The following is a 26,021-nucleotide window of genomic DNA, read 5'->3' as shown; positions in this document are numbered from 1 at the left end:
CACCAACCCCAGGACAAACTGACAGCCCATAACCCAGATGGCTCAGGGACCAGTCCCACTGACCGCTGTCCACCTGCCCTTGAAAAGAACAAAATGCCACCCTCCCTCCACCTGGGCAACTATGTGAAAGGTTTGAGGGGCGTTCTTTCCTTCCTGAGTTCTCCCCGGCTGAGGCATCTTCTTCAAGGGTGCCGTGTATGTTTCCCTCCCAGCCTCCGGAGAAGGAGGGGGGCCTGCCGCGGCAGGTGGGCAACAAGACGGAGTGCTCGCTGCTGGGCTTTGTCATCGACCTGAAGCAGGACTACCACGCCGTGCGCAATGAGGTGCCCGAGGAGAAGCTCTACAAGGTGTACACCTTCAACTCGGTGCGCAAGTCCATGAGCACGGTCATCCAGAAGCCCGGCGGCGGCTACCGCATGTACAGCAAGGGCGCCTCCGAGATCATTCTGCGCAAGTGAGCTCTCCTTCCCCCTCTTCCCTTCCAGATCCTCCCTCACGAAGGTCCAGGGGACGTGCCCCAGGCTGAACCCACCGAGTGATGCGCCAGCTCCTAGCATCTGAGCACTGACTCAGGCCACGCATTGTCTTTAAGTCCCTTCGGTGGCTCATTTTATCTAACCCTCACAGTTCAGTGAGGAAGATGCTATCATCATCTCTTTTACAAATGAGAAAACAGAGGTACAGCGAAGTGAAGTAACTCGCTCAAGGTGATGCAACTAATAGTGGCACAGCCAGGATTCAGGCCGTTCCAGTCTCTATCCCCAATCTGAAAGCCGAGAGCAGTACCCACCCATCGCGCGGGGTGACTGTAATTAAATGATCCGATGTATGTAAACACCTTCCTTGCACATGGCAAGTTCGAGAAATGTTAGCTCTATGTTCCCTCTTCCTTCTTATTCTCAATTCTAATTACAGGGAAGTCAATAACCTACTCAGAGTGGCTGGGTTATCCCCCCAGGCCATTACCAGGTGACCTGTATGGGTATAGGGCCAGTAACTGAATTAACCAGCACCCCAACTTGGCTCTGGCCACCTCTGTCAATGAACACATTCTTGCTGAACACACCCTACCCACTGAGCACTGTTGTAGGTACTGGGCACAAAAAAACATCTCTCTACCTTTGAGAAGTTCCACAAATGACTCTTGGCACTGCGTCACACATGCGTGGGAACAGATGACATGGGAGAATCACACGCTCCACCTAAGATGTGCCTGTCTACCTACAGGCCACCCCACCTTGAAAAGGGGCCCGGCTGGGTGGTGGATAGAGGTTTCTGGCCAGGAAACAGGGCTTTCAGAAGTACTGCAGAGTTGCCAGAATGTCTATAGAGGGCGGTAGAGACACACTGGGTGGGAAGGGGGCGGCTGCTTTCTGACTGTGCCCCTCCCCAGGTGTAATCGCATCCTGGACAAGAACGGAGAAGCAGTGCCATTCAAGAATAAGGACCGAGATGAGATAGTGCGCACGGTCATCGAGCCCATGGCCAGTGAGGGACTCCGGACCATCTGCTTGGCTTATCGAGATTTCAATGACGTAGAGCCCCCGTGGGACAATGAGAGCGAAATCCTCACTGAACTGACCTGCATCGCAGTGGTGGGCATCGAGGACCCTGTGCGCCCAGAGGTGAGGCTCTGGGGTTGGAGAAAGGGCGAGAACACATGAGTGGAAGTCTTCCAGGGGCCCCTGGCCCGCGCGTAGGCCCAACGTGACCTGCGGGGAAGCCACCAGGAGTCACGGGAGCGAGGGCACTGGCTCTGCTTCCAGTTGTGACCCACCCAAGTCACCCAACTGCTTGTCACCTACACGGAGAGCTGTTTCTGTGCTGCCAGCTCCACAGAGCTGCGGAGTGCTGAGCTGGCAGAAGGTGCCATTCCTACGGTGGGCGCTGCTTCGGGGTGCGCAGCTCAGGGTTCATTGGGCTCATCGTGGGATTCGTAAGAATAGTCAGGAGGAAGAACTGATCAGGACACCAGCTTTGTCTCTGGCCACCTTCTTTCAATCAACTTATTTTTGTTGATTCCTCCCTCCCCCCCAGAATAGCCCAACACTATTCTTGACACTAGGGAATTGCAAAAGCCTCTGCCTCCTAAGAAGTTCAGGGAGATAGGCTATCAATTATCAAGACCCAGAAGCTTGGAAGGGTGTCCTGCGTTTGGGAAACCACAAGGAATTGATGTGGTTGGAGAGTGGCCAGGGAGGGTGGAGAGAGGATGGAGAGTGTAAAAACTTCTGCTAGAAAGGAAGGCAGTGGCCAGATCTCAGAAGGCCATAGTGCCCGTCCTGCTGAGGAGTCTAGATTGTACGTGGGAGAGTGAGCTTTTACTCCTGGCTCCCGCAGCCAGTCTCCCCTTCAACGCCTGGTACACGAGGCTAATTCCAACGTGACAGAAGTGGGGTGGCACTGCTTCGAGGGGGGCCCCCCCGTCCTGTCCACGATGAAGGAGCAGCTGAGCAGGGCCGCTCCCCAGCATCACCAGCTGCTCCTCTCCTCTTGCCTCGCCCTCCACAGGTCCCAGACGCTATTGCCAAATGCAAACGAGCTGGCATCACTGTCAGAATGGTGACGGGAGACAACGTCAACACCGCCCGGGCCATTGCCACCAAGTGTGGCATCATCACACCTGGGGACGAATTCCTGTGCTTGGAAGGGAAGGAGTTCAACCGGCTCATCCGCAACGAGAAGGGCGAGGTGGGTCCTGGGTGAGAGGAACCGGGCCCTCGTTTGGCAAGGGAAGGGCCGGGTCTCGTGTTAGGCACCTGGGGCACGTGGGAGAAAGCGGGTGCTTTTTAAACTAGAAGTTATTCACAGTGAACACCCCTTCCACCAAGGCTGCTCAGGCGGTAGAATTAAGAGCTTCCTTCTCACCATCTTCATTCACAAGCTCACTTTTGAGGGGGTGTCACTAACTGTTCACATCTTTCCGGTTTTTTTCAGTCGGCCTCTGTCCTCCTGGGCCACTGCACTGTGACTAACAGTGGCACGGGTTTGTAGGAGGACGTGGTCTGGGTGTGGAGCAGACCAGAGCTTCCTGGTCTATGTTCAAATCAAACCTAAGGCCTCAGAAGCCCCACTTTAGCCATTTAGCTGACCCTGGCTCACCCCCCGTCAAGGGTCTAGAAATAGGGGATCAGCTCCAGGTAGGGAATTGGAGGAGAAGGCAGATAAGCAGGGCCTAAATCTGCCCTTGGAGACGGGGTCACCTGCTGCATCTGCACTGGGGCAGGCGACCCCTCCCCTGGCCGTGGAGCACAGCCCTCCCCGCAGCTTGGAGTGTGCGGAACAGGAGGGTTCTTCCTGGGGGGGCTCTTCTGAACTTGGCTGACCCAGGTGTGGTCTGGTATTGGCAGGTAGAGCAAGAAAAGCTGGACAAGGTCTGGCCTAAGCTTCGAGTCCTGGCGCGATCTTCCCCCACGGACAAGCACACGCTGGTGAAAGGTGAGGTCAGCCCCTGAGCAGGGACAGGTAGGGAAGACAGGCCAGGCGGGGACAGGTAGAAACCATACACCAAAGCCACTTCCCTGTCCCGAGGAGGGTGGGTCCCGGGGACAATACGCAGTTTAGCAAAAGCTGAGCCCCTGTGAGTATAAGACGTATAACAAAGTTATTTTTTAAACATTATCATACGGGGTGGGGGAAAAGCAGGTTTACAGCTGTTTGTCTGGAAAATAATACAATAATTAATAAATAAGAATATAAGAATAAACTGTGTCACCTACTCACAACTGTAAACCTGCTTTTGCCCCACCCTGTGTGTTGTTTGCCAATAATACTATGAACTAGGCAGGGCAGGTTAAGTTTGAAGCGGAAAAGACAGGTGGCTTACCCACATTGCCCAGCTAGGATGTGGACGTGGTAGTTCGACCCCAGGTCTCCCTGCAAATCATGTGGAGCTCGTGTGCCACAGAACAGCTGTCTTGGGGCCCCAGGCGCTGTGTGAGGAGGACAGACTTTCTTGCTCAGAGCCCTCCCCTTGAAACAACGCCCTGCCCTTGGGTGATGGTCTAGCACAGTGGTCGGCAAACTGGGGCTCGCGAGCCGCGGTTTGCCGCTCTGTTGACTAATGAGTTTGCCGACCACTGGTCTAGCACATCAGCGGAGGGAAGCGGGAAGGGAGGTGATGGCGGGATCAGGGAAGAAGACCAGAGAAGCACCTTGTGTGGGGACAAGGCTTGCCAAATGGCCTCCGACGGCACAGGTGGACTGACCGAGGGTGTCTGCTTTTCCCAGGCATCATTGACAGCACGGTTGGGGAGCAGCGACAGGTGGTGGCTGTCACAGGTGATGGCACCAATGACGGGCCGGCTCTGAAGAAAGCAGACGTGGGTTTTGCAATGGTAAGCAGCTGCTCCTGTCTCTAACTCCATCTCTCTGCCTACCCAGCCACTGATCATATGCAAAAACGGGGACCATCGAGTACGAAGACTAGGTGACACAGGCAGGGAAATCAGGAACTGGCATTACCCAGGAACTCGAGACCAACTTGAACTTGCCCTGTGGACATGGCAGTATTCTGTGTCTAGGCACACGTGGAAAATTCATGTTTCATGTGGAATGTGTGCTCTTCTTTGCTTTATTCTAAAATATACTGTATATAATGATTTCAAAAAAGCAATACAATTATTCTACTAAAAGCAGTGAAAGTTTTTTTCTTATAATTCTTTTTACCCCGCAGGTACATCCTACTAAGAATGTGCCATCAACTTGCTGTGTTTTTTTTAAAAAGTCCCTTGTGACATTTTTCCTTTGTATGATTGTGCTACCAACTGTTACACCAGTTCATTTATATCATATTGCTTTTCAACTTAGGGATTGCTTTGTTTTGCTTTTTAATTTTATACCTTATTCAATGGTGAGTGAACCTTTTGTTTGTTTCGTGGTTGTTAATCCTCACCCAAGGATATTGTTTATTGATTTTTCTAAATAATGGAAGGGAGGGGGAGAGACAGAGAGAGAAACATCGATGTGAGAGAGACACATCGATTGGTTGCCTCCTGCACGCACCCCAACCAGGTCTGGGGATTGAGCCTGCAACTGAGGTACATGCCCTTGACCATAATCGGACCCAGGACCCTTCAGTCTATGGGCCGATGCTCTATCCACTGAGCCAAACCAGCTAGGGCATAACTTTTTTTTTTTTTTTTAACCCTCACCTGAGCACATGTTTTTTACTGATTAGAGAGAGAGAGAAAAAAAATGTGACGTGGGAGAAACATCAGTTGGTTGCCTCTCATATGCACCCCAACCAGGGACTGAACCTGCAATCGAACCCATGACCTTTCAGTGCACAGGACGACACTCCACCTAACCGAGCCACACCAGCCAGGGCTAGAAACTGCTTTTTTAACTTAATTTTGTTTAATACTTATATAAAGTAGTTCTATAGTTCTAAAGTCAAATATAGAAAATAAGGTCTATTCATAGAAATCTAGCTTCTATTCTTATCACCTCCACCCTATTGCCTCCCTGTTAATCCCACATGGAACTTACTTCTTTCGTTTTCAGTTTATCCTTCTGTTTGCTCCTATAAAATGCATGTACTATGCCCTTTTTTCCATTTGCTTTTTTCACTTAACAACATAACTTGGAGATTATACCATGGTGGTAGTATAGATAGATATTCCTCCTTTTCCTCCTCTTTTTACAGTGCATGGTACAGCATTAGAGAACTTTTGATGGGAAAAGTGAATTGTATAGTCTAACAGATACTCATTTGTTGCGCTCTGGATAGGAAATTAATACTACCAGGTGAAGAAAACCAATAATCTAGTAATGCAAGCCAAATTAACTGACAAGCTCCTCTGTGGGTTACAGAAGTCGCAAGGCATGTTTGATGTGGAATAGAAGCACGGGCCAGGGATGTTAGGGACAGTCGTACAAAGCAAGCAGAGCTTAATGGAGTGGAACATTCAAGATAGGTAGGATTTAAGTAGATGGGGAAAGAGGAGGTTCCAGACTTGGGGGAATGGGGTAAGTAAAAGTCTAGGCTCTCAAAGTGAATGAGAGATTCAGGGAGTTGTGAATAAACCAGTGGGTGTTGGGCAGAAAGATATGTAAGAGCAAGTTGGAAGTGCTTCAAGGTTCACTTATTGAGGGCTCTGACTGCCAGACCGGAAAGCTCACTGCTTCTAAAGCACAGCTCTCAAGCCCTGATAGTCTATTCAGAAGCCTTCAGTGCTTGCCCAGTGGCGGGGTTTTGAACAAGGATAAGACTTGAGAACTGTGCTGCCAGACTGCTTCTGCTTAAAGTTGCGGGGCAGATAAGGACTTAAATGAGATACCGGCAGTGGCAAAGGAAATTTAAGAATTTGGAGGTAGGATAGGACTTGTTTCTTATCTTTTAATTCGTTTCTAAGGTGGGGGAGTAGGAGGGAAGAGAGAGGAATATCGAAAGATAACTAATTTGCCATCTGGGTTCAGTAGTGAGGTGGGAGCATTGGGCCTCAGCCCTCTTTTCTGTAACGTGACGGTGGCACATTTTCATTTTCTTTTTTTTTCTTTTCTTTTTTTCTTCTTTTTTTTCAATCTTTAATTTCTTTGTTGATTAAGGTATTACATATGTATCCTCATCCCCCCATTAACCTCCCAACTACCCCCCCCACACACACTCATGCCCTCACCCCCCTGTTGTCTGTGTCCATTGGTTGGGCTTATATGCATGCATACAAGTCCTTTGGTTGATCTCTCCCCCTTACTCCCACCCTCCCCTACCTTCCCTCTGAGGTTTGACAGTCTGATCGCTGCTTCTCTGTCTCTGGATCTGTTTTTGTTCATCAGTTTATTTGGGAAAGAAAAGAACTCGTCTATAGTATTTGTGTGGCTGGTGTGCCCTCTAGCGTTAGACCTAGTTCGGAAGCTTCTTGGAAGTCAGGAAATGGAGTCTGGGTTCAGAACGCTAATAAACGCAGCTTTATCCAGTTTCTCAGTTTTCCTTCCCGTCTTCCCTCAGGGTATTGCAGGCACAGATGTGGCAAAGGAGGCATCAGACATCATCCTGACAGATGACAACTTTACCAGCATTGTGAAGGCAGTGATGTGGGGACGCAACGTCTACGACAGCATCTCCAAGTTCTTGCAGTTCCAGCTCACTGTCAATGTGGTGGCCGTGATTGTGGCCTTCACCGGAGCCTGCATCACTCAGGTGAGGGGAGTGTGTGTGGAGGGGGCTGAACTGGGAGCGATGAGGCAGGGGCTAAGGAACGTGGGGAGTGCCCTGGCCGGGGTGGCTCAGTTGGTGAGTGCCATCCCAGGCACCAAAAGGTGGCCGGTTCGATTCCCGGTCAGGGCACGGGCCAGGTTGCAGGCTCGCTCACCAGTAGCGAGTGTGCAGAAGGCAGCCGATAAGTGGCCAGACCCTAAGTCTAGGTGGACACCAGGAGCTAGGCCATTTCAGGGACAAAGGTGAAGCTGACGATTGAGGTGAGGGTGGCTTCTGAGGAAAGCTAAAAGCACTGGTTCTTCTTCCCACCAGGACTCCCCGTTGAAAGCTGTGCAGATGCTGTGGGTGAATCTAATCATGGACACGTTTGCCTCACTGGCCCTGGCCACAGAGCCCCCCACAGATTCTTTGTTGAAGCGTCGCCCCTATGGCCGAAATAAGCCTCTGATCTCACGGACTATGATGAAGAACATCCTGGGCCACGCGGTCTATCAGCTCACGATCATCTTTTTCCTCGTCTTTGCCGGTGAGCCGAGTGTGGGGAGGCCTGAGGTGGGGGGTGGGGTGCTGGACGGAGATGGGGCGGGGAGAGGCCCGAGGACAGAAGGCAGAAGGGAGCAAGCTGAGCACAAGACTAGGAGGAACAGCAGCTTCACTCACGAGTGTGTCCTCTGTCCCGCTCTAGGGCACGTCATGCGGCTTATGTGCTTCTGTTAAGAGTTTCATTATACCTTTTTTTATCGATCATAAAACAAAAGCTCAGGCCACATAATAGCGGCGCTGAGATTCGGACCTATGTCTGCCCGACTCTAGTGCACATAGTTTTACGACCATGCTGCACTACAAGGAGATAAATATCGGAGCATACTGAGAGACAGTCAGATATGTTGAGGTCAGGGCTAACATTTAACATATTTGATAATTCACGTAGCTCAGATACTGACCACTTCGAATGGACACCAGCCATCAGCAGGCAGTACGGCCACACCAATGTATCTGACTCACCCCGAGCTCGTTGAGTTCATACTTACCCTCCAGTGCTTCCCCTCTCTCCACTAGGTGAGAAATTCTTTGACATTGATAGTGGGAGGAACGCACCTCTACATTCCCCACCCAGCCAGCACTACACCATTATTTTCAACACTTTTGTGCTGATGCAGCTCTTCAACGAGATCAACTCACGCAAGATCCACGGAGAGAGGAATGTCTTTGCAGGCATCTTCCGTAATCTCATCTTTTGTTCTGTGGTTATGGGCACATTCATCAGCCAGGTGAGATGCCAGCTGGAGCTGGGATAGGAAGTCTGAGGTGATACAGGCCAGTAGCTGGGAGCCAGGGTTCCCGAAGTACCTGGGGAAAAAGGAGTGAGGGAGTGATGGGGACTCGGGCTGTGGGCTGCTGGGTTCTCCGTTGGCTTCCATTTGCACGTGGCTCTAAACGTAGAACCCGCTGTGTCAAGTGCTCCAGCTCAAGGCAGCATGTCGGTGACAAATAAAACAAGACGTGTAGAATCCTTTCATTATCTGCCTAAAACACAGAAACCTCACAACGTGACCAAGAGGAGGGTCACTCTCTTCCACCCCCTTCCCATGCCTCCTGCCAGCACACATGAGATGTGCTGTGGGCTCTCTCAGTAGAACATGCTGTGCAGTTCACAGAGACAGGGCAGTGATGGGATGGCGTGCATTAGCTGACAGATAAGCCTGGCGTGGGCTCCTGTGGGGACCGGGGTCAAGAGCATGGCTGCCCTGGTGGTAAGAGGAGTGGGCCCTTCCTTCTTGCTCTAGTCAGAGGTAAGACTGTCTCCTTGTCAGAGTGCCTAAGCCTGTGTCTTTCTCCCCTTCTCTCCTGCATTTTTTTTCTTTCTCCTTCCCCACAAGCAAATCAGGACTTGGACCACAAGGGTCCTGGGGCAGGGGCTGATGTGGCTCTGATGGCCTTAGCTGGAGGGCTAACTCCCTCTTACTCACCTCCCTGATGGCGGGCTACCCCTTCTCTCTTCAAGATTATCATCGTGGAATTTGGGGGTAAACCTTTCAGCTGTACGAAGCTCAGCCTGTCCCAGTGGTTTTGGTGTCTCTTCATTGGTATTGGAGAACTGCTGTGGGGCCAGGTGAGTACAGGCCCAGCCTCCCTGTGCGTGCGTACAGCCTGCAGACCTCAAGTTTTTAAATGTTTCCCATCTTGTAGGATCCCAAGGTAGAATGATCACTGACCATCTCTCTAGATCAGGGGTCCTCAAACTTTTCAAACAGGGGGCCAGTTCACTGTCCCTCAGACCGTTGGAGGGCCGGACTATAGTTTAAAAAAAAAACTATGAACAAATTCCTATGCACACTGCACATACCTTATTTTGAAGTATAAAAACAAAATGGCAAAAACACCCGCATGTGGCCCGCGGGCCGTAGTTTGAGGACGCCTACTCTAGAGGCTTCGGATCTTTCTCTGACCAGGCCTGGAGCTTCTCTGAGATGGGAGTGGAGAATTTAAATGAAATTTTGCTTTAAAATAATAATAATAAAGTAAGGGTCTTAGAAGTAGAAGAGTTTACAAAACATATGTCTTTATTCCAATGAGGCTTCAGTCTGGCCCTGGCTACTCGGCTGGCGTGGTCTAAGGCTCCCCCACTCTTCCGTTTCTCACCGTGGCCTTCTCTGGGTTGAATGCCTGACTCTCACCTAAAAGAAATCCAGGCTCACAAGGTCCCTGGAGAAGCAGTCTAGCGCATAGCTCAGAGCATGGATGTTGGATCCGCTGCCTGAGTTTGAACACCAGCTCTCCTTTTTATCATTTGAACAAGTTTCTTAACCACTCTGTGCCTCAGTTTCCTCAGCTTAGGATGACAGGGTCATTGTTCATTGTTGTTAATCAGGAAATCAGTTACTGAATAGAATGACTTAGAACCCTGTCTACTGTATGGACGCAATAAATGTTAGCTGTTCATATCATAACAGTGTCATCAGGTCTGGTACGAGTGTCATTCCTGTCCTAACACCACTTAGCAAGGCCCCTGCTTTGCTCTAACTGACCCCAAAGACCCCTCCCTGGAGACCTGCTCGTTGTTTCTCTCACACCTCCCAGATCCCTCCCTGATTAGGTGCTATCCCAGCTCCTAACCCAGGTCCCTCCGCCCTGTTCTGCTTACTGAAGTTCATTTGCCAGTGGGTCCCTAAGGCAGCTTACATTAGGGCGAAGCTTGGTCGTTTCACCTGCTGTTTGAAGCTCTCATCTGAGTCTAGTCTGTGACTGTGGCCTTTCTTCTATATCACAGCAGCTCCTCCCGAGATCCGAAAGCACAGCTTTGACCTTCTTCCTGTTTGAATACCCGTGGGTCCATGTTGGACTGCCCAACACAGCCCTTCTTTCCCGCCCGAGCCCTGTCTACTCCTCCTCTTGGATGTGGAGGACAATTGATTGACAGGCACTGAGCTCACCAAGTGATTTATTTTGAATGACAAGCCTACCCTACTGCTCCATGGCTTCTGGTCATATATGTCCTTTCTTCCACAGCCTGTCCCACCTCCTTCCTCACCCAAGTCCAAGAAGACTTTTAGTACCCTTTCACTACACTTTGATAGCAAGGAATTGCTCTGCAGGTGGTAACGAAGAAGAGGCTCGTTCTTTTCCAACGCCCTCTCTTACATGTGTACCCCTTACTTGTACACATGTAACATGACCATCCTTTCCCCAGACTTGTTTTCCTCCTACTATGTACCAGGCATCTTAGTTCTACTTCCCTGAAAAGTCACATAGCATAATGAGAAGGAAGTACTGAGGCAGAAGGAGGAGAAGGAACTATAACGAGGCAGACGCCTGGTCAAATGCTAGAATATAAGCTCTCTGCTGGATGTCCACAAATACAGAAAGCCCTCCTGAGGTCCTGACAGCGTATAGGCACTTCGCGTGCTTCCCCCACTTTTCTCCCAATGGGATGGGTCATAGGGCAAAGAGAAACCTCCCCAAGGGCCTGACCCTGATTCTGGTGTTTCCCCTTTTCCTGCACCTGTTCTCAGGTCATCTCCACAATACCTACCCAATCCCTGAAGTTCCTGAAGGAGGCCGGGCATGGCACTGCCAAAGAGGAGATCACCAAGGATGCAGAGGGGATGGACGAAATTGACCATGCGGAGATGGAGCTACGCCGAGGCCAGATCCTCTGGTTTCGGGGTCTGAACCGTATCCAGACTCAGGTACTTGGATAGTGGTCTAGCCGCATCCTGGGAGAAGAAGTCTCCCCATCTTGGGAAGTTTGGGGAGGGCATCCATTCTTGGTGGCCAACATCTCTTCCCTTACAAGGCCCGCTACTAATGGGCAGCCCTAGCTCCCTGGCTTTCGGACAGACAGGGGCAGAAGCAGCTGCACAAGCTCCTCTGAGGGGAGAGTAGTCATGGGACCTAGAGCCCGGGACACTCACGGTTAGCTCAGTCCTTTAGCTTTCGGTTGGTTCTGAAGCCCCTTTCCCACCCTCCATTGGGCTGGGCTAGCTTCCTGCACGAGGTCTCTTGCAAGCACTAGACCTAACCCAGGGAGAGAAAGCTCGGAGTCCTTCCCTCCCCTTCAGAAGGAAGGAGTTAGACAGTATCTCTATGCCAGCAGCCCCAGCAGACACTTAATGTGCATCCTCAAGCCGCTGTCAGGTAATGTAGATGCTACCTGGAGGGATTTTTGTAAAAGAAACTCGCCCTCTTATATCTTCCCCACTTGAAATTTAAGGTCACGGTGGGGAACCTGATGACTAAGTGTGTGTAAATGACAGTAGTCTCTCAATGCCTGAGTATTGTTTGCAGCTACTTGCTTCCCCAAAAGGAAGCTATCATTTCTTCAAACTTCGTTTTTTTGCAATTTCTGAAAGAGAAGAGAAGCTGTCCTCTTGCTCTGAAGTCCCCTGCCTACCTTACAGAAACTCTCCCCGACTTTTTATGTCATTGTATCTACCTTCTGCTGGGTGAGTGGGCTGGTCTAGGCCCTGGTAACCCTATCACTTTCCCTGTTCTTGCCCCCACATGCCTCAGTTGTGTTAGTCCTGAGATTTCCCACTTGAAGAAACTTGAAATCCCAAGGCGTCAAGGATGCTCTGCAGAGAACAGGCCTATTCCCCTCTACTGATTGGCTGAAGACCCAGAAATAAGTGTCACTCTCTAAAATTAGCCTTGCAGATATTTAGAAAGTTCCCACCTTTTCTCCTCAGTGCACAGAGAGGAGGTACAATGGCTATTCTAAACTAAATACCTGCTGAGAACTTGTCTCCCGGAGGCAAGGAACAAGTGGGAGTGGGAAAGGGGCCAGGTAGGAAAACACTGGGGCTCCCTCCCCCGCCCTCGAGTTCCTCCTCCCAGAGAGGGCAATTCCCTCAGGACCTGCACACACTGCCTCGGGACATCCCGAGTCCCCACCCTCGTCCCACCACTCTCCAGGCTGCTGGCCCATCCAGCAGTGGCCTCAGTGCCCAGGGAACCTGGCACCTTTGGCTCCTGTCACTAAGGCCTAGTGCTTTCCTTTACATCTGCTGTTTTCGAAATAACCTGTCTGCTTTTCTTCCCCTCAGGATCCTCTGCCTCCTCTTCCACTCTGTGATTTCTTTCCTAGCCAGGATTCCCTTGTTCCGGTGTCTCCTGGCTCCTGGCCAGTCTTCTCTCCTGGGGCTTGAGATTCACGGATCTTCCTTCCTTCCCCCTCACTCCTTGGACTGTGTAGTTTCATGGCCTTCGGAGCTTTAAGAATACTACCTTTCCCTATTGGAGCGTGAGGCAGTTGGGCCAGAATGGCATTAAAGCCTAACCTTAGGCAGCCAAGGCAGCCTGTTAAAGAATGCCACAGTAACCAAATCCGTGCCATTGCAGTGTGCACCTGACTATAAGCAGACGAGGCTGCCTGTGCCCAACCTGTATCCGGCACCTGAAGCTCTCTCCTGGCACAATTCTTCAGCCTCAGCAGAGTCCTAACAAAACCCCCTGCCATCTGATTCCTGACCTTTGTTGCCATTTTCATTGCAACACTTAGGGTGGGAGGTGTTGCCAAGCCTTTGTCCCGTTCGGGTCCCTTTAGCTGGGGGAGCTAAAAGCTCTAGAAAGCAGAAGTTTGGGGAACAAGGGCTAGAACCTGGGGAAGGTAAATCTGGGATCTGATTTCCTTGTGGAAGATGAGACCTCATGACCCTAGGAAAGCGCTGAGGGAGGCGTCTCTCCTGCCTCTTCTCCATGTAGCTGAACCCTCCCTCCATGCAGACCCTCTCCTCCTACGGGGATCAGGCTGCTCTGTCCCTGGCACTGAGAACTGGTGCAGGGGTGGTGTTTTCGCTCAGAATCCAGAACCTAGCCCTACACACTTCATGGCTTCTCGGGAAGCTTCACAAGTAGGAATAGCTGACTCGCACGGTGCCTGCTTTCCCACCTTCTCTCCTGGGAAATGCAGTCAGATGAGTGGAATCAGCCCCTTTCCAGCATTCCTGGGAGATTGGCCATTGGGACCAAGCATGTGGGCGTTTTTAAGATGCTTCTTCCAGATTCTGAAGGACAAAGGAACCCCTTTTGATTTGTTCCTTGTTACTTAGGGGTCAGGGATAAAGATGGTAGGTTTGACCAAGGCCCCACACCCAGACCATGGTTGGAAAACAAATGGCATGGATTGCCCCTGTCGCAGATGAGTAGGGCCCTGGAGACCAGAGACCGCTGTGTAGGGCTGGCCTTAAGGCTGCTCACCACCCACCAACTAGCAACAACTCTTTCTGCCCCTCCTTCCTTCAGTCTGCCTGCTGGGTTACTGTCAGCATTTCTGCCAGACATTTCTGGATCTCCAATGCATTAATGCAGCTAGTGGCATCCTCTCTAAAGAGCCTGGCCATTGGCTTTCTGAGCTCCATTCTCAGTCCCTGCCCACCTCAGACCAAGGGAAGGACGCCTCAGAGAAGAACCCCATGAGAGAGTGAGCCCAGCAACCCATGATTCAGGAGCCTTTCCACTATGGCCCGCCATGTACTAGTATGGGCTGCTACATGCTTCTGTTTTTCCTTTAAACACATGAGTTATTTTCTTGGAAAATCTGTAAAAATAGGTAGTCGATTTCATTGGTTTAGAGGTTCCTGAGCCTCAAGATTCAGTAATATATACTTTGCCTTCTATTTTAAATTGCACACCTGATTTTTTAAGAGAACAGATGAAAACAGTGAATAAGCTATCACTATCTGAGGCATGATGAAGTGTGGAAGTCCCTAAAAATTTTAGGTACTTTGGACACCGGCATACCTAAAATATCCTCCAATTGGCTAAAAGGGGAGAGCAGGCTGGATTCTGGCTGGGTATTTGGACTCCATGGCAAATTGTTCCTTAAATGAAGTGTGATGTGCAATGGACGCGTTTCCCCCTGCTCCTCACCACTACTTTGTGTGTGAGGAATATCTGGCTTTTTCTCTCCTGTCCCATTCCCCAGCTCCTTCTCCCCTTCCCGAACCCTCCACCACCCTCCCTTTCTCTCTCTTCACCTCTCTCTGACTGTGGAGCAAAGCTATTTCACTCTCTGATTCTTTGCAGATCGACGTAATTAACACATTCCAGACGGGAGCCAATTTTAAGGGAGTCCTAAAGCGACCGACCATGGGTCAACACCTTGATGTAAAACATGTTCCTAGCTCATCCTATGTAACAGTTGTACCAGTCAAATCTTCCCCCACCACTTCTGTTGCTGCTGCTGTTCCATCTCCTACTCTGGGCAGTGAGTGATAGTCTATTATGATGCATGATTTGCTAAAATGACCACAAGAGAGCACGTGGCATCCACTTTAACCAACCATGGATGAATTTTTCTTTTGGTTTTCCCTTTGATCTTTGACTGAAGGGAAGAAAAACTGGATAAAAAGCCCACTCCAAAAATCAGCCTATGTGCCTGCCTATTTATTTATTATTTATTTATTAATTATTTATAATGTTGAAAAATTATTAAACCATAACCATTTTAAAGACAATATTCCTGTCTTCTAATTGTTCCTCTGCATTGCTTGTTTCTTCCTCGAGTTTTTTGTTTTGCTTTACTTTATTTTTTTGTATTTTGCTTTGTTCTGATATGTTGTTGTTCCACTCCATCTGCTCCTCAGAGTCTAAACTCTATTTCCTGAGGCTAGATATAAGGTTAGGTCAAATGAAACCCAGAACTCTCTTCATCTGGGGGCAAGTTTGAGGTCTCCTAAGAAAGGTATGAAGGGGACTATTGTTCCCATGGGGTTTTTTTTACCACTAGACCTGTCATAATTAACCAGTATTGAATTTTCCCATTAATAATACTCCTTTTTGGCGACCACTCTGTTAGCTGGCAGTGTTGGCATAAAAGTTAGAACTGTATATGAAGACATGAAAGTGTTCAATTCAAATGCACAGGGCTGAGCAGCCCTGTGGTTTTATTTTTCAGGGACTTTAAACCAAATTCTGGTTTAAGAGTCAATTAATTCACATCTAGGGAGGAAAATATATGAAAAGGTCAAAATAACATTTTTCTTCACCTATTAAACTTATTTTGTAGGGATTTCTGAAGAGCAACTTTTTTTTTTTCTTGCTTCTAGGAATAGAATAGAAAGATAGAAACCGGAAGTTTGAAAAGTATTGCCTCGCCTACAGCGAGCCCTTCATATCGTATTTTGCACATTAACTTTCAGGAACCCCTTTCTTAGCCAGCCTGTCTATTGGGATGCTGCCCACACTCAACCAATGGTGTTCCCATTGGTAGATTATTGGATTCTTGCTAATGCTTATGCCTTCCTATCCCTAGTCATTTTACCTTTCCCAAATGGGATACAGAGAGGAGAGAGAAGTCTGTTTGTTGGTAGTGCTATTACAGTATTTGATAGGAAAGGAATCCCTCTGTATTAAGTATATTGTGAGCTTCAAGTATCTAAGGGTTTGTCTCTCCCTTCCTCCTAACCCCCTCTTCCAACCCAGGGATTGGGGGGTGAAGAAAGAACAGTTGCACTGTTTGTAGTTCACGTGGTTATGAGCTGCATAGATGGACCAGCTTAGATTATTTGTTGTCTTTTTTTAAAAACTCTCACCCAAGGATATGTTTATTGATCTGAGAGAGAGAGTGAGAGAAACAGAGAAACATCAATGTGAGAGAGAACCATTTATCAGTTGCCTCCTGTACACACCTGACTGGGGTTCAAACTCACAACCTCGGTATGTGCCCTGACCAGGAATCAGACCCAAAACCTTTTGGTGTACAGGACAGCACTCCAACCAACTGAGCCACCTGGTCAGGGCAGATTATTTGTTGTCTTTTTAACCAACTGCAAGTGGTCTCATGTGAGGTATTGAGGGGGAGGGGATATATAAATACATATTTCTTTTGGCCCAAAGGCAGTCAAAGAACTAAATAAATCTTACCTTGCAAATATCCAAGAGCCTCTTGCCCTAATTCTCCCGTATTCCTCTCTTATTTCCATTTTCTTCTAGTTTTGCTATGTCCTTCTAACTAATTTTTGTTCTTTTTGTTTAATCATGCTTTTATACTAGGAAGGGTTAGTATCAGATATCCTAGCAACGGTAGAAGGAGCTAAGCGGAAGACCCAGAGCCCACCGGGCTATTGTAGAATTGCTGGTAGACGGTAGGCTGCAAACCATCAAAGACCAGGAAATCCTTCAGGAGAGACAGGTCATCCTTGCTCTTTCTCTGGCTCCTTCTTCCTTGGAGGTCCTAGAAGTTATAGTCATGTTTAAAACTCCCTTTCCCATTTTAGATCTCCAAATAAATCCAATTATTTGTCTAACTTTCAGTAGATACATCCCTAATATTTCCCTCTGTAGGCTTTCCTTCAGAGAAAGAAAAGTGAGCAGAAGACTACAGAATACCAGCCCAGGAAATGGAGTGTTCATCTGCCTGTTCATTGAGCTAGCACTAAGGTTGGGGCTCCTGAGTCATGAGAAAGAGTTGCCCTTCAATGAACCATTTCACCAGTAGGACAGGGACCACCGAAGAGACATTTCCCAAAGGTTTTCAGAGACAATGACCAGGGAAGGAAGGGTTGATTGGCTGAGTGGAGAGACCCTAAAGCTTTCACAGCACCTGCCTCACTAGCAATGTCTTGTTTCCCGTACACCGCTCATGCACCACGCAGGATGCCTCAGGCAGGGAAGAGGACCTGGGGTGGAGTGATGATGGTTATCTTTGTGATTGTTCATCAGCATGAGTTGTGTATTCTCTGAGGCCCGTGTGGCACTTGAGGAGCATTCTGGCAGGGCCCCATGCCCTCTACCCCCTCGCCCTTTCCTCCATCCCCTGCCTCCAGATGATACTCCCTAGCTTTCTGACTCCACTTCACTTGAGCTTCCTTGCAGGTGACTGGTTTCCCTTTAGATTCCAGAAGTCCTGCAGTCTAGCCAGATGGCTGTTCCTTGCTCCCCCAAAGAAGAAAATTTTTCTGTTTTTTCCATTTACCCCCCACCACCACAATTCACTTTTTTATCTCCCTTATTGTTTACCTGTAACAGTTGTTATGATCACCCCAACAGGTGAGAGGAAAAGCCAGCAAGTAGGGCTCCAGACCCTCACTACAACCCCAGTTTTTAAAAATCTGTTTTATGTATTAGACTTCAAAAATAATTCTTTCTATAAAGTATTCAATGCTTAAAACAACAGAAGCAGGAAGTTTGAAAATTACTGATATCGAAGATGATCAACTGGTGGTATAAAGGTACCTACCTGTTCACCTGCAGCACTTGTTAGAAATTTTGAGATCTCAAGAGCAGATGGGAAGTATGGGCTATGTTATCACCCCTGTAGGGGGTGGCATGGCTTTGAGCCCTTCTCTTGACCAGGGCCAAGGGAGAAGGCATTGGGTTTAGGTTTACTCAAAGTTTGACATAGATCAGTTAAAACTTGGGACCTCCTGAAGATTCGATGGAGACTCTATTCCATCTAATCTCACCTAGATCTGGATCAAAGAGAACATAATGGGTAAAATTCACCTATCAGATGGTCAGTAGGAATCACAGAAGGATGGAAAAGTAGGTCCTTACTTTCTCTTCCGCTTGGTGAATTGTGCCCTGGTTCCTTGATTCTGCGTGGTTGGGGTGTTGAATTGATTCGATTGAGTGGCAAAGAATCCTTTGCCCTCTAAGCTCTGAGCACCCTCAGTCCTGGTGGGTCCTCCAGGCTGTCATAGAATAAGGCAAGTCTAGCCAGCGGAGACACACTTTAGGGAACCTTCTTTGCACACTATTTTTGAAGGCGCTATACAGTGATAGGAAGTACTGGGACAGGCAATCCAACCAAATGATTTGCCTGACTCTTTGCGTGCTCTGCTGTCTCCACATTCTTACCTCTTCTCCAGGAACGTATTCTTTGGTTAAACATCAGAGGAATGTATGAGATGCCCTAACCCAACACTCATCATTCCCCCCTATCCCCCTTCCCCACCTCAACAGTTTTTCCTGTGTTACTCCCACTTCTTTTCCAAGGGAAGAATTTTCGAACAAGACTAGGATCAGCCACCAACGAAAATCCTATAACTGCTTTCTTTTCCCCTGGCCTCTCTCTCCAACCTCTCAGGATTCAACTTTCTCTCCCGATCCCAATCCTACTAAACCAGTTTCTAAATCATCCCTTGGAGCAGGGGTAGGGAACGTCCAGCCCGCGGGCCATATAAGGCCCACAAAATCATTTGGTCTGTCCCTGCCAAGGCATTAGGGGTGAGTTAATTAAATGTTTGACCAAATATAGCAGGCTAATTTTTAAGTTGATAGTTTTGTGTGGCCTGAGAATCTATATATATATAAAAGCCCAGCAACTGGAACAGTGGAATGACCAGAACAACCAGTGGCTATGACGCGCACTGCGGCAGCCAACAAATCTAATCCGGCCCCAATCAGCCCCTCCCCCCCCCCCCCGCCGCCAGCCCTGCCCCCAATTGGGGGCAGGGCCGGCTGGCCCACCCTACCCCCCCTCGCCAGCCCAGCCCAATGGGCCCCCATCGGGGTGGGCCAGCCACACCCCACTCATGCATGAATTCGTGCACCGGGCCTCTAGTGATATTATAAATATCCAAATGGCCCTTGGAAGAAAAAAAGGTTCCCCACACCTGCCTTAGAGAGACCTGCAGTTCAGAAAAGCAGGCTGCCAAAGTGGTGGTGTTGGGTAAGGCACAGACTGGTCACAGAGATTAATTATGGTCAATTTTTTCCCCTATCTCTAAATTGACTGAATCCCTTTCTTTGCCCAGTAAAACTACACATTGGTTTTTTTTCTTTCATCTTCCTCATCCATCCCATGAGAAAAGCCACTTGTTTGTAGCACTGCCCCCTGGATTGCACCCAACCAAGGTCCCATCCTTTTCCTTCACGTAAGATTATGCTTCTCTTTGCAATTTAGAAACGGCTGGAGGAAGCGATGAGACTGGGCAGAGTTGCCATGTGTCAGAGACATAGACATGCATTTGAGTGTGAGAGGCAGGTCTTCTCTCAGTATCAGGAGGAAGGCATCTTTTGGTACCTTTGATACCTGTGTTTCATCCACATCTTCCAGGGGAGGGGCAGAAGGAAGGGGACAGGGTGGAGGTTGTGGGATATAAATATATGTGTGTTACCTGATGAAAGAGCGATTCTTCAATTGAACAGTATAAGTTCTAATTTCTTGCATGCTGCTGACACAAATGAAGATTGGTTTGTCTGCCTTGCTGCATTGAATTCATGGTCACTTATCACCCCAAGTGTATTATGTACAGATTGGTATGTGTTTGGCTCTTTGAGGGTTTTAAACAGATAACTAAACCTCAATGTGTCATTTTTTTATCCCACATTCACAAAATGCCTGGCCTCAACACAGAAATCCACGTGTCTGACTCATCTTTTAAATTTGGCTATTAATTTGCACCTCGTTCCAACATTTGTGCCCTCTGTTCAAAAGAACTAATGAATCTTTTTTTTGTTTTCTGTTTCATTTTAAGAGTGGATTGTTTGGGAATGCTAACTTTGCTTTGGGTTTTCTGTTTTTTTACTGCAGCTTTTGAAACATCCTAGTTGTTTGCCATTACTCACCTCACCCCACCCCAATGCTTGAAAGTTGAGCCACGTAAATGTTTTCAGTGTCCTATTGTATGGTTTTTGTTGATGATCAATAATGTTTGGTAGTTTGGATTTTGTTTCTCTCCTCAAGCCACCAGTTTCTTGTTCTACTGGCCAACTCTCATATCTGTATTTTCTCATCCTTCTCTTCCTCCCCCTGGTATAGATCAAAGTGGTCAAAGCATTCCATAGTTCCCTCCATGAAAGCATCCAGAAACCCAAGAACCAAAACTCCATCCACAACTTCATGACCCACCCTGAATTCGCCATAGATGAGGAGGGGCCACGAACACCACTCCTGGATGAGCAAGAGGAGGAAAGTTTTGGAAAGGTCCCTAAGCCTGGGACTAGGGTGCTGCTGTTGGATGGTGAGGTCACTCCATCCGCCAACACAAACAACAATGCCGTGGATTGCAGCCAGGTGCAAATTGTTCCCTCCCACCCTGACAGCCCTCTACATAGCCTGGAGACATCAGTTTGAACGTCATTCTCTGACTCCCATTCTTGCTTTCCCTATTTCTTGTTCATCTCTCCCATCTGTAAGATGATGATGGGAATTTTCACTGTCATGTCAGCTGCTCCCAAGTATGTGTGAGCCCCGCCTGACCACGAAGAGGCAAGAGAACATACCTACAAGGATTTCAACTTAAACTTGAGTTGGGGTTTGTAGCAGGACCCAGTGAAACCCCTGCCGGGTAATGAATAGTAGAACCTACTCCTTGAGTGTATCAGTTGTCATTTTTAAAGAAGTGATATGATCTTCTTAGCATTCATTCCAACCCAATTCTCCCCCAGTATTCATGCTTATGTTGCCATCTCCTGACTTCTGTGTCATTTATAACCTCAGTTGAGGGTTCAGCAAGACAAATATTCTCAAATGAAATGTGTGGGAAGCAGGAATGGAATGTATGGAATTAGCCTATAGAGTGATGGTTGTTAAAATTGTTTTCCCATTTTGAAAGCTTATACCTAAAAAAGCCCTCTAGCTCTTTCTACCCTTCCAGTCAAACTTCTCCAGTCTCTTTAACTATTGTCTTCCTTACCTACACTTTTTTTTTTTTTAAGTTGCAATGATTAAGAAAGTGGCAAGGACCTGACTGAATTAAGTCAACTTTGACCATTCTCCCTTCTGGCCCCTATGGAACCATTGATTTCGTTCTAGGGGCACACAGGTTTTCTTTGCTAATAGGGTCTTCTGAAGCAACTGAGAGCTGGTAAGAATGTGTTCTTGCTGTTATCGGTTATCTACTTCTAAACTTGTCAGGTATGTGTGGTTTCTCCGTCCTAGGGAGATCAACCTTGACCATGAAGCTTGCATATGTGTGGTGTGTAGTTTTTACCGTAAGCCTGAGATGTCTCTTATTTCTAAAGTGGTGGTAAGTGAGTCTGTTGAGAATGGCCCCGTCTCCAAACTGAACTTTGGTATCGAGGACCAGGAGCTGGCCAACTCTTATGGGGTCCTGGGGTGACCACTGCTGCTTTCAAAGCCACCTGGCAAGGCTCTTCGAGGGCAGGACCTGCTTATGGGGGGAGTGAGTGTTGAGAAGCCTTGGGAGAGGCCTGAGGGCCGTCTAGGACCTGAGCTTGGATACCAGCTTTGATATTCCCTTCAGTTGTCTAACTCTATTCTTTGCTGTGTTCCCTAACTTGTGCAGTCTCTGAAGAGGTCCCAACCTTTCTCAAATACTTTGATTTTGAAATTATGGATCCAAAGTGGGAGGCTCCAGTGACACTTCGCTGACTTAAAGGAGAAAAAAAAAAAAAACCCACCCTGCAAAGCTCTCCTCCATCCTCTCCTCCTTCCCCTCTTGTGCCCCACTCAAGCCCCTCTCCAGAGCGAGCTCACCTGCTACACAATCAAGCCCTGTGCCTTCTTTCCCTGAACACTGCCCAAAGCATCCCCTCTCACCTGCCTCTCGGGAGCTGGGGACTTTACTAGGAGACTTTCTAAGCGTTCCTTCATGGGACAAGATGGAGCCACATTTGCAGCAGCTCCATTTCTATCTCCGTGCAGGGGGCTCTCTCGTGTCTGCCAATTCCCTCCTCCCATCGGATAGCTGGGGAAGCCTGCCCCACTTTGCGGCGGCGCGATGGGAGAAGGGAGAAGGGCTTGAGGCTCTTGTGAACTGCCAGCTGTCCGTCTGTGAGCGGAAGGGCACCCGAACCTGTCTTCTCCAGCCTTTTCTTCTGTCTGCCACCCCCTCTCCCGCTCTCACCTGAGCTGGCCGAGGCAGGAGGAGTAAAGAAGCATGCTCCCTACACATCCCCGTTATTACAGAATCGACCACGTTGGATTTGGGTTTTGTAAAGGCGACCTGCGTCAGTGCCCTTTTCTCTGTCTGTCACATGGGGGAGGAAAGACCGCTCACGCGAGGTGTCAGGTGTTCACGTGTCTATTTATTAAGTACATTGGAAGATTTCGTTCTGTCAAGTCTTTTATTACCTCAGATCAGTTTTAAAAAAAAAACAAACAAAACAAGCCAATAACAAACTTTGGAGGCTATTTTACCATTCCTGCTCCAAAAAGACTCTCATGGTGCCCGACAGGTTACTCCTGAGAGCTAGTGTCTACTTTTCAAGTCAACGGTTTTTTGTGTATTCTCGTTTCCACAGTAGGAGAGAAAATATAGAAATATTATGCAAAAAAATATATATATAGTTTTCTTTAGATCAGAAACGTATTTTTTGAGTCAGCCATATGTATTTTGTTTAAAGGATGTAAAATACAGTGCTGTCATGTGACCCTGTGGAGGGAGCACAAAACCAGCTGTTTCACATGACAGGGGACTTCGTATAGTTGCCATTGGTTTTTAAACCAATGCAGCATCACTCCTTTCTCCAAACAGCCATCTTTATACTTAGGGGGGGGGGAAACTTGTTGGGTTCTAGACTTTTTTAATATAAATTTTGTTGCTACGGAACTGAGTAAGTTTTAAGTGTTTATGTGCCTATGTTTTTTATATATAAGTTTTTTCCTATTCCGTTTCAGCGATCCAACTGGCAGTGAGTAAATACGGCATAAGTTAAAGCTTTTCCCCAAAACGGTGCTTTGGATTTGAAAAGGGTCTGATGGGGAGAAGGGGGAAATAGTGTCCTAGATTGCTCTCTTGATAAATCTAGGAAAATGGGCGGTAGGCTGATGGGAAGGAAAGCATCCAGCAAGAAGGGGCAGGGGGATGCGAATGAGCGTGGGCCCCTGGGAGATGGTGCCAGGCTCTGGGAGCTTAGTGATGAGGGTCAGGGGCCTTGCTTGGATTTTGTTTCTTGATGCATAGCTGGCAGAGTGGAGCCCAAGACATGAACATCTCTTGGGCTGCAAGGATCCTCTGATTTGGGGTTTGCATATTTTACCTCCAATAGGAGGCTCTTTTACCTCCGGTTGTCCCTGGAACTTTCCATCAGTGAGTTTTTATGCAAGGATCTGCGTTGGGACTTCCTCCCCTCCCCTAGGAAGCTTCGTGCAAGGTATAAAGTGGAAGAGGACAAAGGCTGCTTCTAGCCCTGGCCGACAGTCTTGGGGCTCGGTCCCTCCCGTAGGCGCCCTCTGACCTCTGAAATGACTTGCATCCCTGGAAGTTGCAGAGAGACCTCCTAGAAACCCCTCTGGCACTCGTGAGTTCTGTAGGTTTTGGTTTCTTCTTGCCCTTGAGCGTCAGAGGGGAGCGTTTGCACTTAAATCTGAGTGATTGCCTCACCGCCGGTAACCCAGAGGGACGTGGCAAGCTCACCTGTGCCCTGAACCCCCCAAACGCTTCCTTTCTCTCCTGCTTCCTTACCTATCCCCTGAAGCAGCCCCTGTACCATCACCAAGTGCCCACTTCCTCACTTTCCGAACAAGGGGCCGCCCCACCGCGGCGGTGGGGGGGAGGCATTCCAATGCCTGCTGTTTTTAAGCCATTCCAGCCCCTCCCTCGGAGTAGACCAGACACCCTTGCAGGTAGCTCAGTGCCAGTCTTCTTTGCCCTCCCAGCCCTGCTGTTAGGCCCGCTGTCCCCTTTCCTCTTGACTAAGAGGGATGGGGGGAGGTGAGCTCCCCTGACTGAAGTGGCTGTTGGTTCATGTTTTCGCCCCATATGTATATATGCCATATGTGAATATGCCATATATATGTGCCAACCAATCTAACTACTTTGTTCTTTTCAAATTAGCACGGAGATAGGAATTTTGAGTTTCTTTTTCTTTTTTCTGTAACTAGTATAGCAAGCACTGGTTTGTGTGTTTTGTTTTGTTTTGTTTTTTTTTTGTATAAAATAATAAAAACAAAAGATAGGCCGCTGAGGTCTGCATGACATCAATAAGCAAATGGTGATATCAGAGCAATGTGTACCCCAGTGTGTGTTGCCATAATTTGCAGTTCGGCTTAACAGTGCACCCAATCTGTATTTGCATTTTGATATTATTTAAGCTCTCTGTACAATGTTTTGCATGTATTTATATGGTTCTTAGGGGGGGAAAATGCTACAAACTGACAAATCTGAAATTCAAATATGTTGTTCCACTGAGACAGGAAGAGTAGGAGTTTGAAAAGATGGAAAAAAGGGATAATTTTTTGGAACCAATAAAACTTGTTGCTGATGAGCAGAACGCAGAACTGCTGTGCACTGAGAATAAAGCCCGTGCCCACTTGTGACTGTGCTGGCCTCGGTGTGTCTCACTTTGGGGCGATGTCCCTGGTTGTCTGCTGGAGGCGGGAAAGGATGTCACAGCCATGCTGAGAACCCTCTCTTCAAGCCCAGAACTCGGCTGATGAGTGGACCCTGATCTGCATCTCTGCCACGTCTCCCTCAGTGATTCATGCCCCGGTTGCCAGTTTCATCCCTCGTAGCCCGAGCTTTGCTCTGCTCTCTTCAATTAGAATCTGCAATCGGGGCTGGAGCTTTTGAAAAAGGATGAATTTGGGAGGATAAGAAACAAAGTGAGCTTGGCAGCCCTTTCTTTTCTTTGCTTTATTTATTACTTATTTTTTAAATAATATTTTTATTGATTTCAGAGAGAGAGAGAAACATCAATGATGAGAATCATTGATTGGCTGCCTCCTGCACACCCCACACTTGTGATCGAGCCCACAACCCGGGCATGTACCCTGACAGGGAATCGAACTGTGACCTCCCGGTTCATAGGTCAATGCTCAATCACTGAGCCACGACGGCTGGCTTGTTTACTTATTTTTTAAATGAAATGCCTTTTGAGAACATTTGTTCCCCTTATGTTAGCACTTTCTCCTACCTCCACTCTGGGGTCTCCAGCCCCCACCTTCCCAACGTTTTTGTTTTTGTTTTTGTTAATTGTCCCGTTCATTGAGTCGCTAGCATGACTGATATGAGGCCCCAATTTCAGCTCAAAACAGTTTTCTGGCAAGTCATTTAGGGTCTGAGCTTTCATGTCTCAGAACTCAAGCCTCCTTCCTACAGTTCCCATCCTGTGCACCGTCAAGTTTGCTGCTGTCTGAAAACAAGCGGAAGGGCTCCGTGGGCTCCCCACGGCTCTGCAGGAGCCGTGTGATGCTGGAGAACAGCCCAGCCCTCCTGGCTGGCTGAGCAGGCTGGTAGTGAAGGAGGAGGCAGTCCGAGTTGGAAAAGGCTTCCGCGGTGAGAGGCCTTATCCCCGTTTTCTTGCCTCTGTCCCAGGCTGCTCTCCGCAGGCAGCCACGCTGCCCACTTGGTCCCTTTAAACAAGCTGCAGAGAAAAAGCGGGTGATAACAGGGGCTGGGTCTTATTTGATACCAGAAGTCACAAACAGAACTAGTCTTTTTTTTCTTCCCATCATCAGTCCCCTTGCCAAAAAGGGTGCAAAACACATCCACACAGAGTCCTTAGTAAA

At 48.3% G+C, this 26,021-nt stretch overlaps 1 protein-coding gene across 2 annotated transcripts in view; it reads left to right on the top strand.

The window, feature by feature from the left end:
- The window catches only part of ATP2B4 (ATPase plasma membrane Ca2+ transporting 4), a 96,442-nt gene extending 71,612 nt beyond the window's left edge, over positions 1-24,830 (top strand). For both annotated transcript variants that reach the window (XM_079760573.1, XM_079760572.1), the window contains 11 exons: positions 213-454; positions 1,394-1,625; positions 2,512-2,691; positions 3,351-3,438; positions 4,231-4,337; positions 6,950-7,141; positions 7,472-7,685; positions 8,219-8,430; positions 9,165-9,272; positions 11,173-11,349; positions 20,367-24,830. In XM_079760573.1, the coding sequence (XP_079616699.1) occupies positions 213-454; positions 1,394-1,625; positions 2,512-2,691; positions 3,351-3,438; positions 4,231-4,337; positions 6,950-7,141; positions 7,472-7,685; positions 8,219-8,430; positions 9,165-9,272; positions 11,173-11,349; positions 20,367-20,681 (2,067 nt within the window). In that variant the 3' untranslated portion in view covers positions 20,682-24,830. The remainder of the gene's footprint in view (positions 1-212; positions 455-1,393; positions 1,626-2,511; positions 2,692-3,350; positions 3,439-4,230; positions 4,338-6,949; positions 7,142-7,471; positions 7,686-8,218; positions 8,431-9,164; positions 9,273-11,172; positions 11,350-20,366) is intronic.
- Positions 24,831-26,021: the final 1,191 nt, after the last annotated feature.

This window comes from Cnephaeus nilssonii (genome assembly GCF_951640355.1).
Source record: "Cnephaeus nilssonii genome assembly, chromosome: 21".
In the NCBI taxonomy this organism is placed as follows: Eukaryota; Metazoa; Chordata; class Mammalia; order Chiroptera; family Vespertilionidae; genus Cnephaeus; species Cnephaeus nilssonii.
This window is presented reverse-complemented; position numbering and strand designations above follow the sequence as displayed.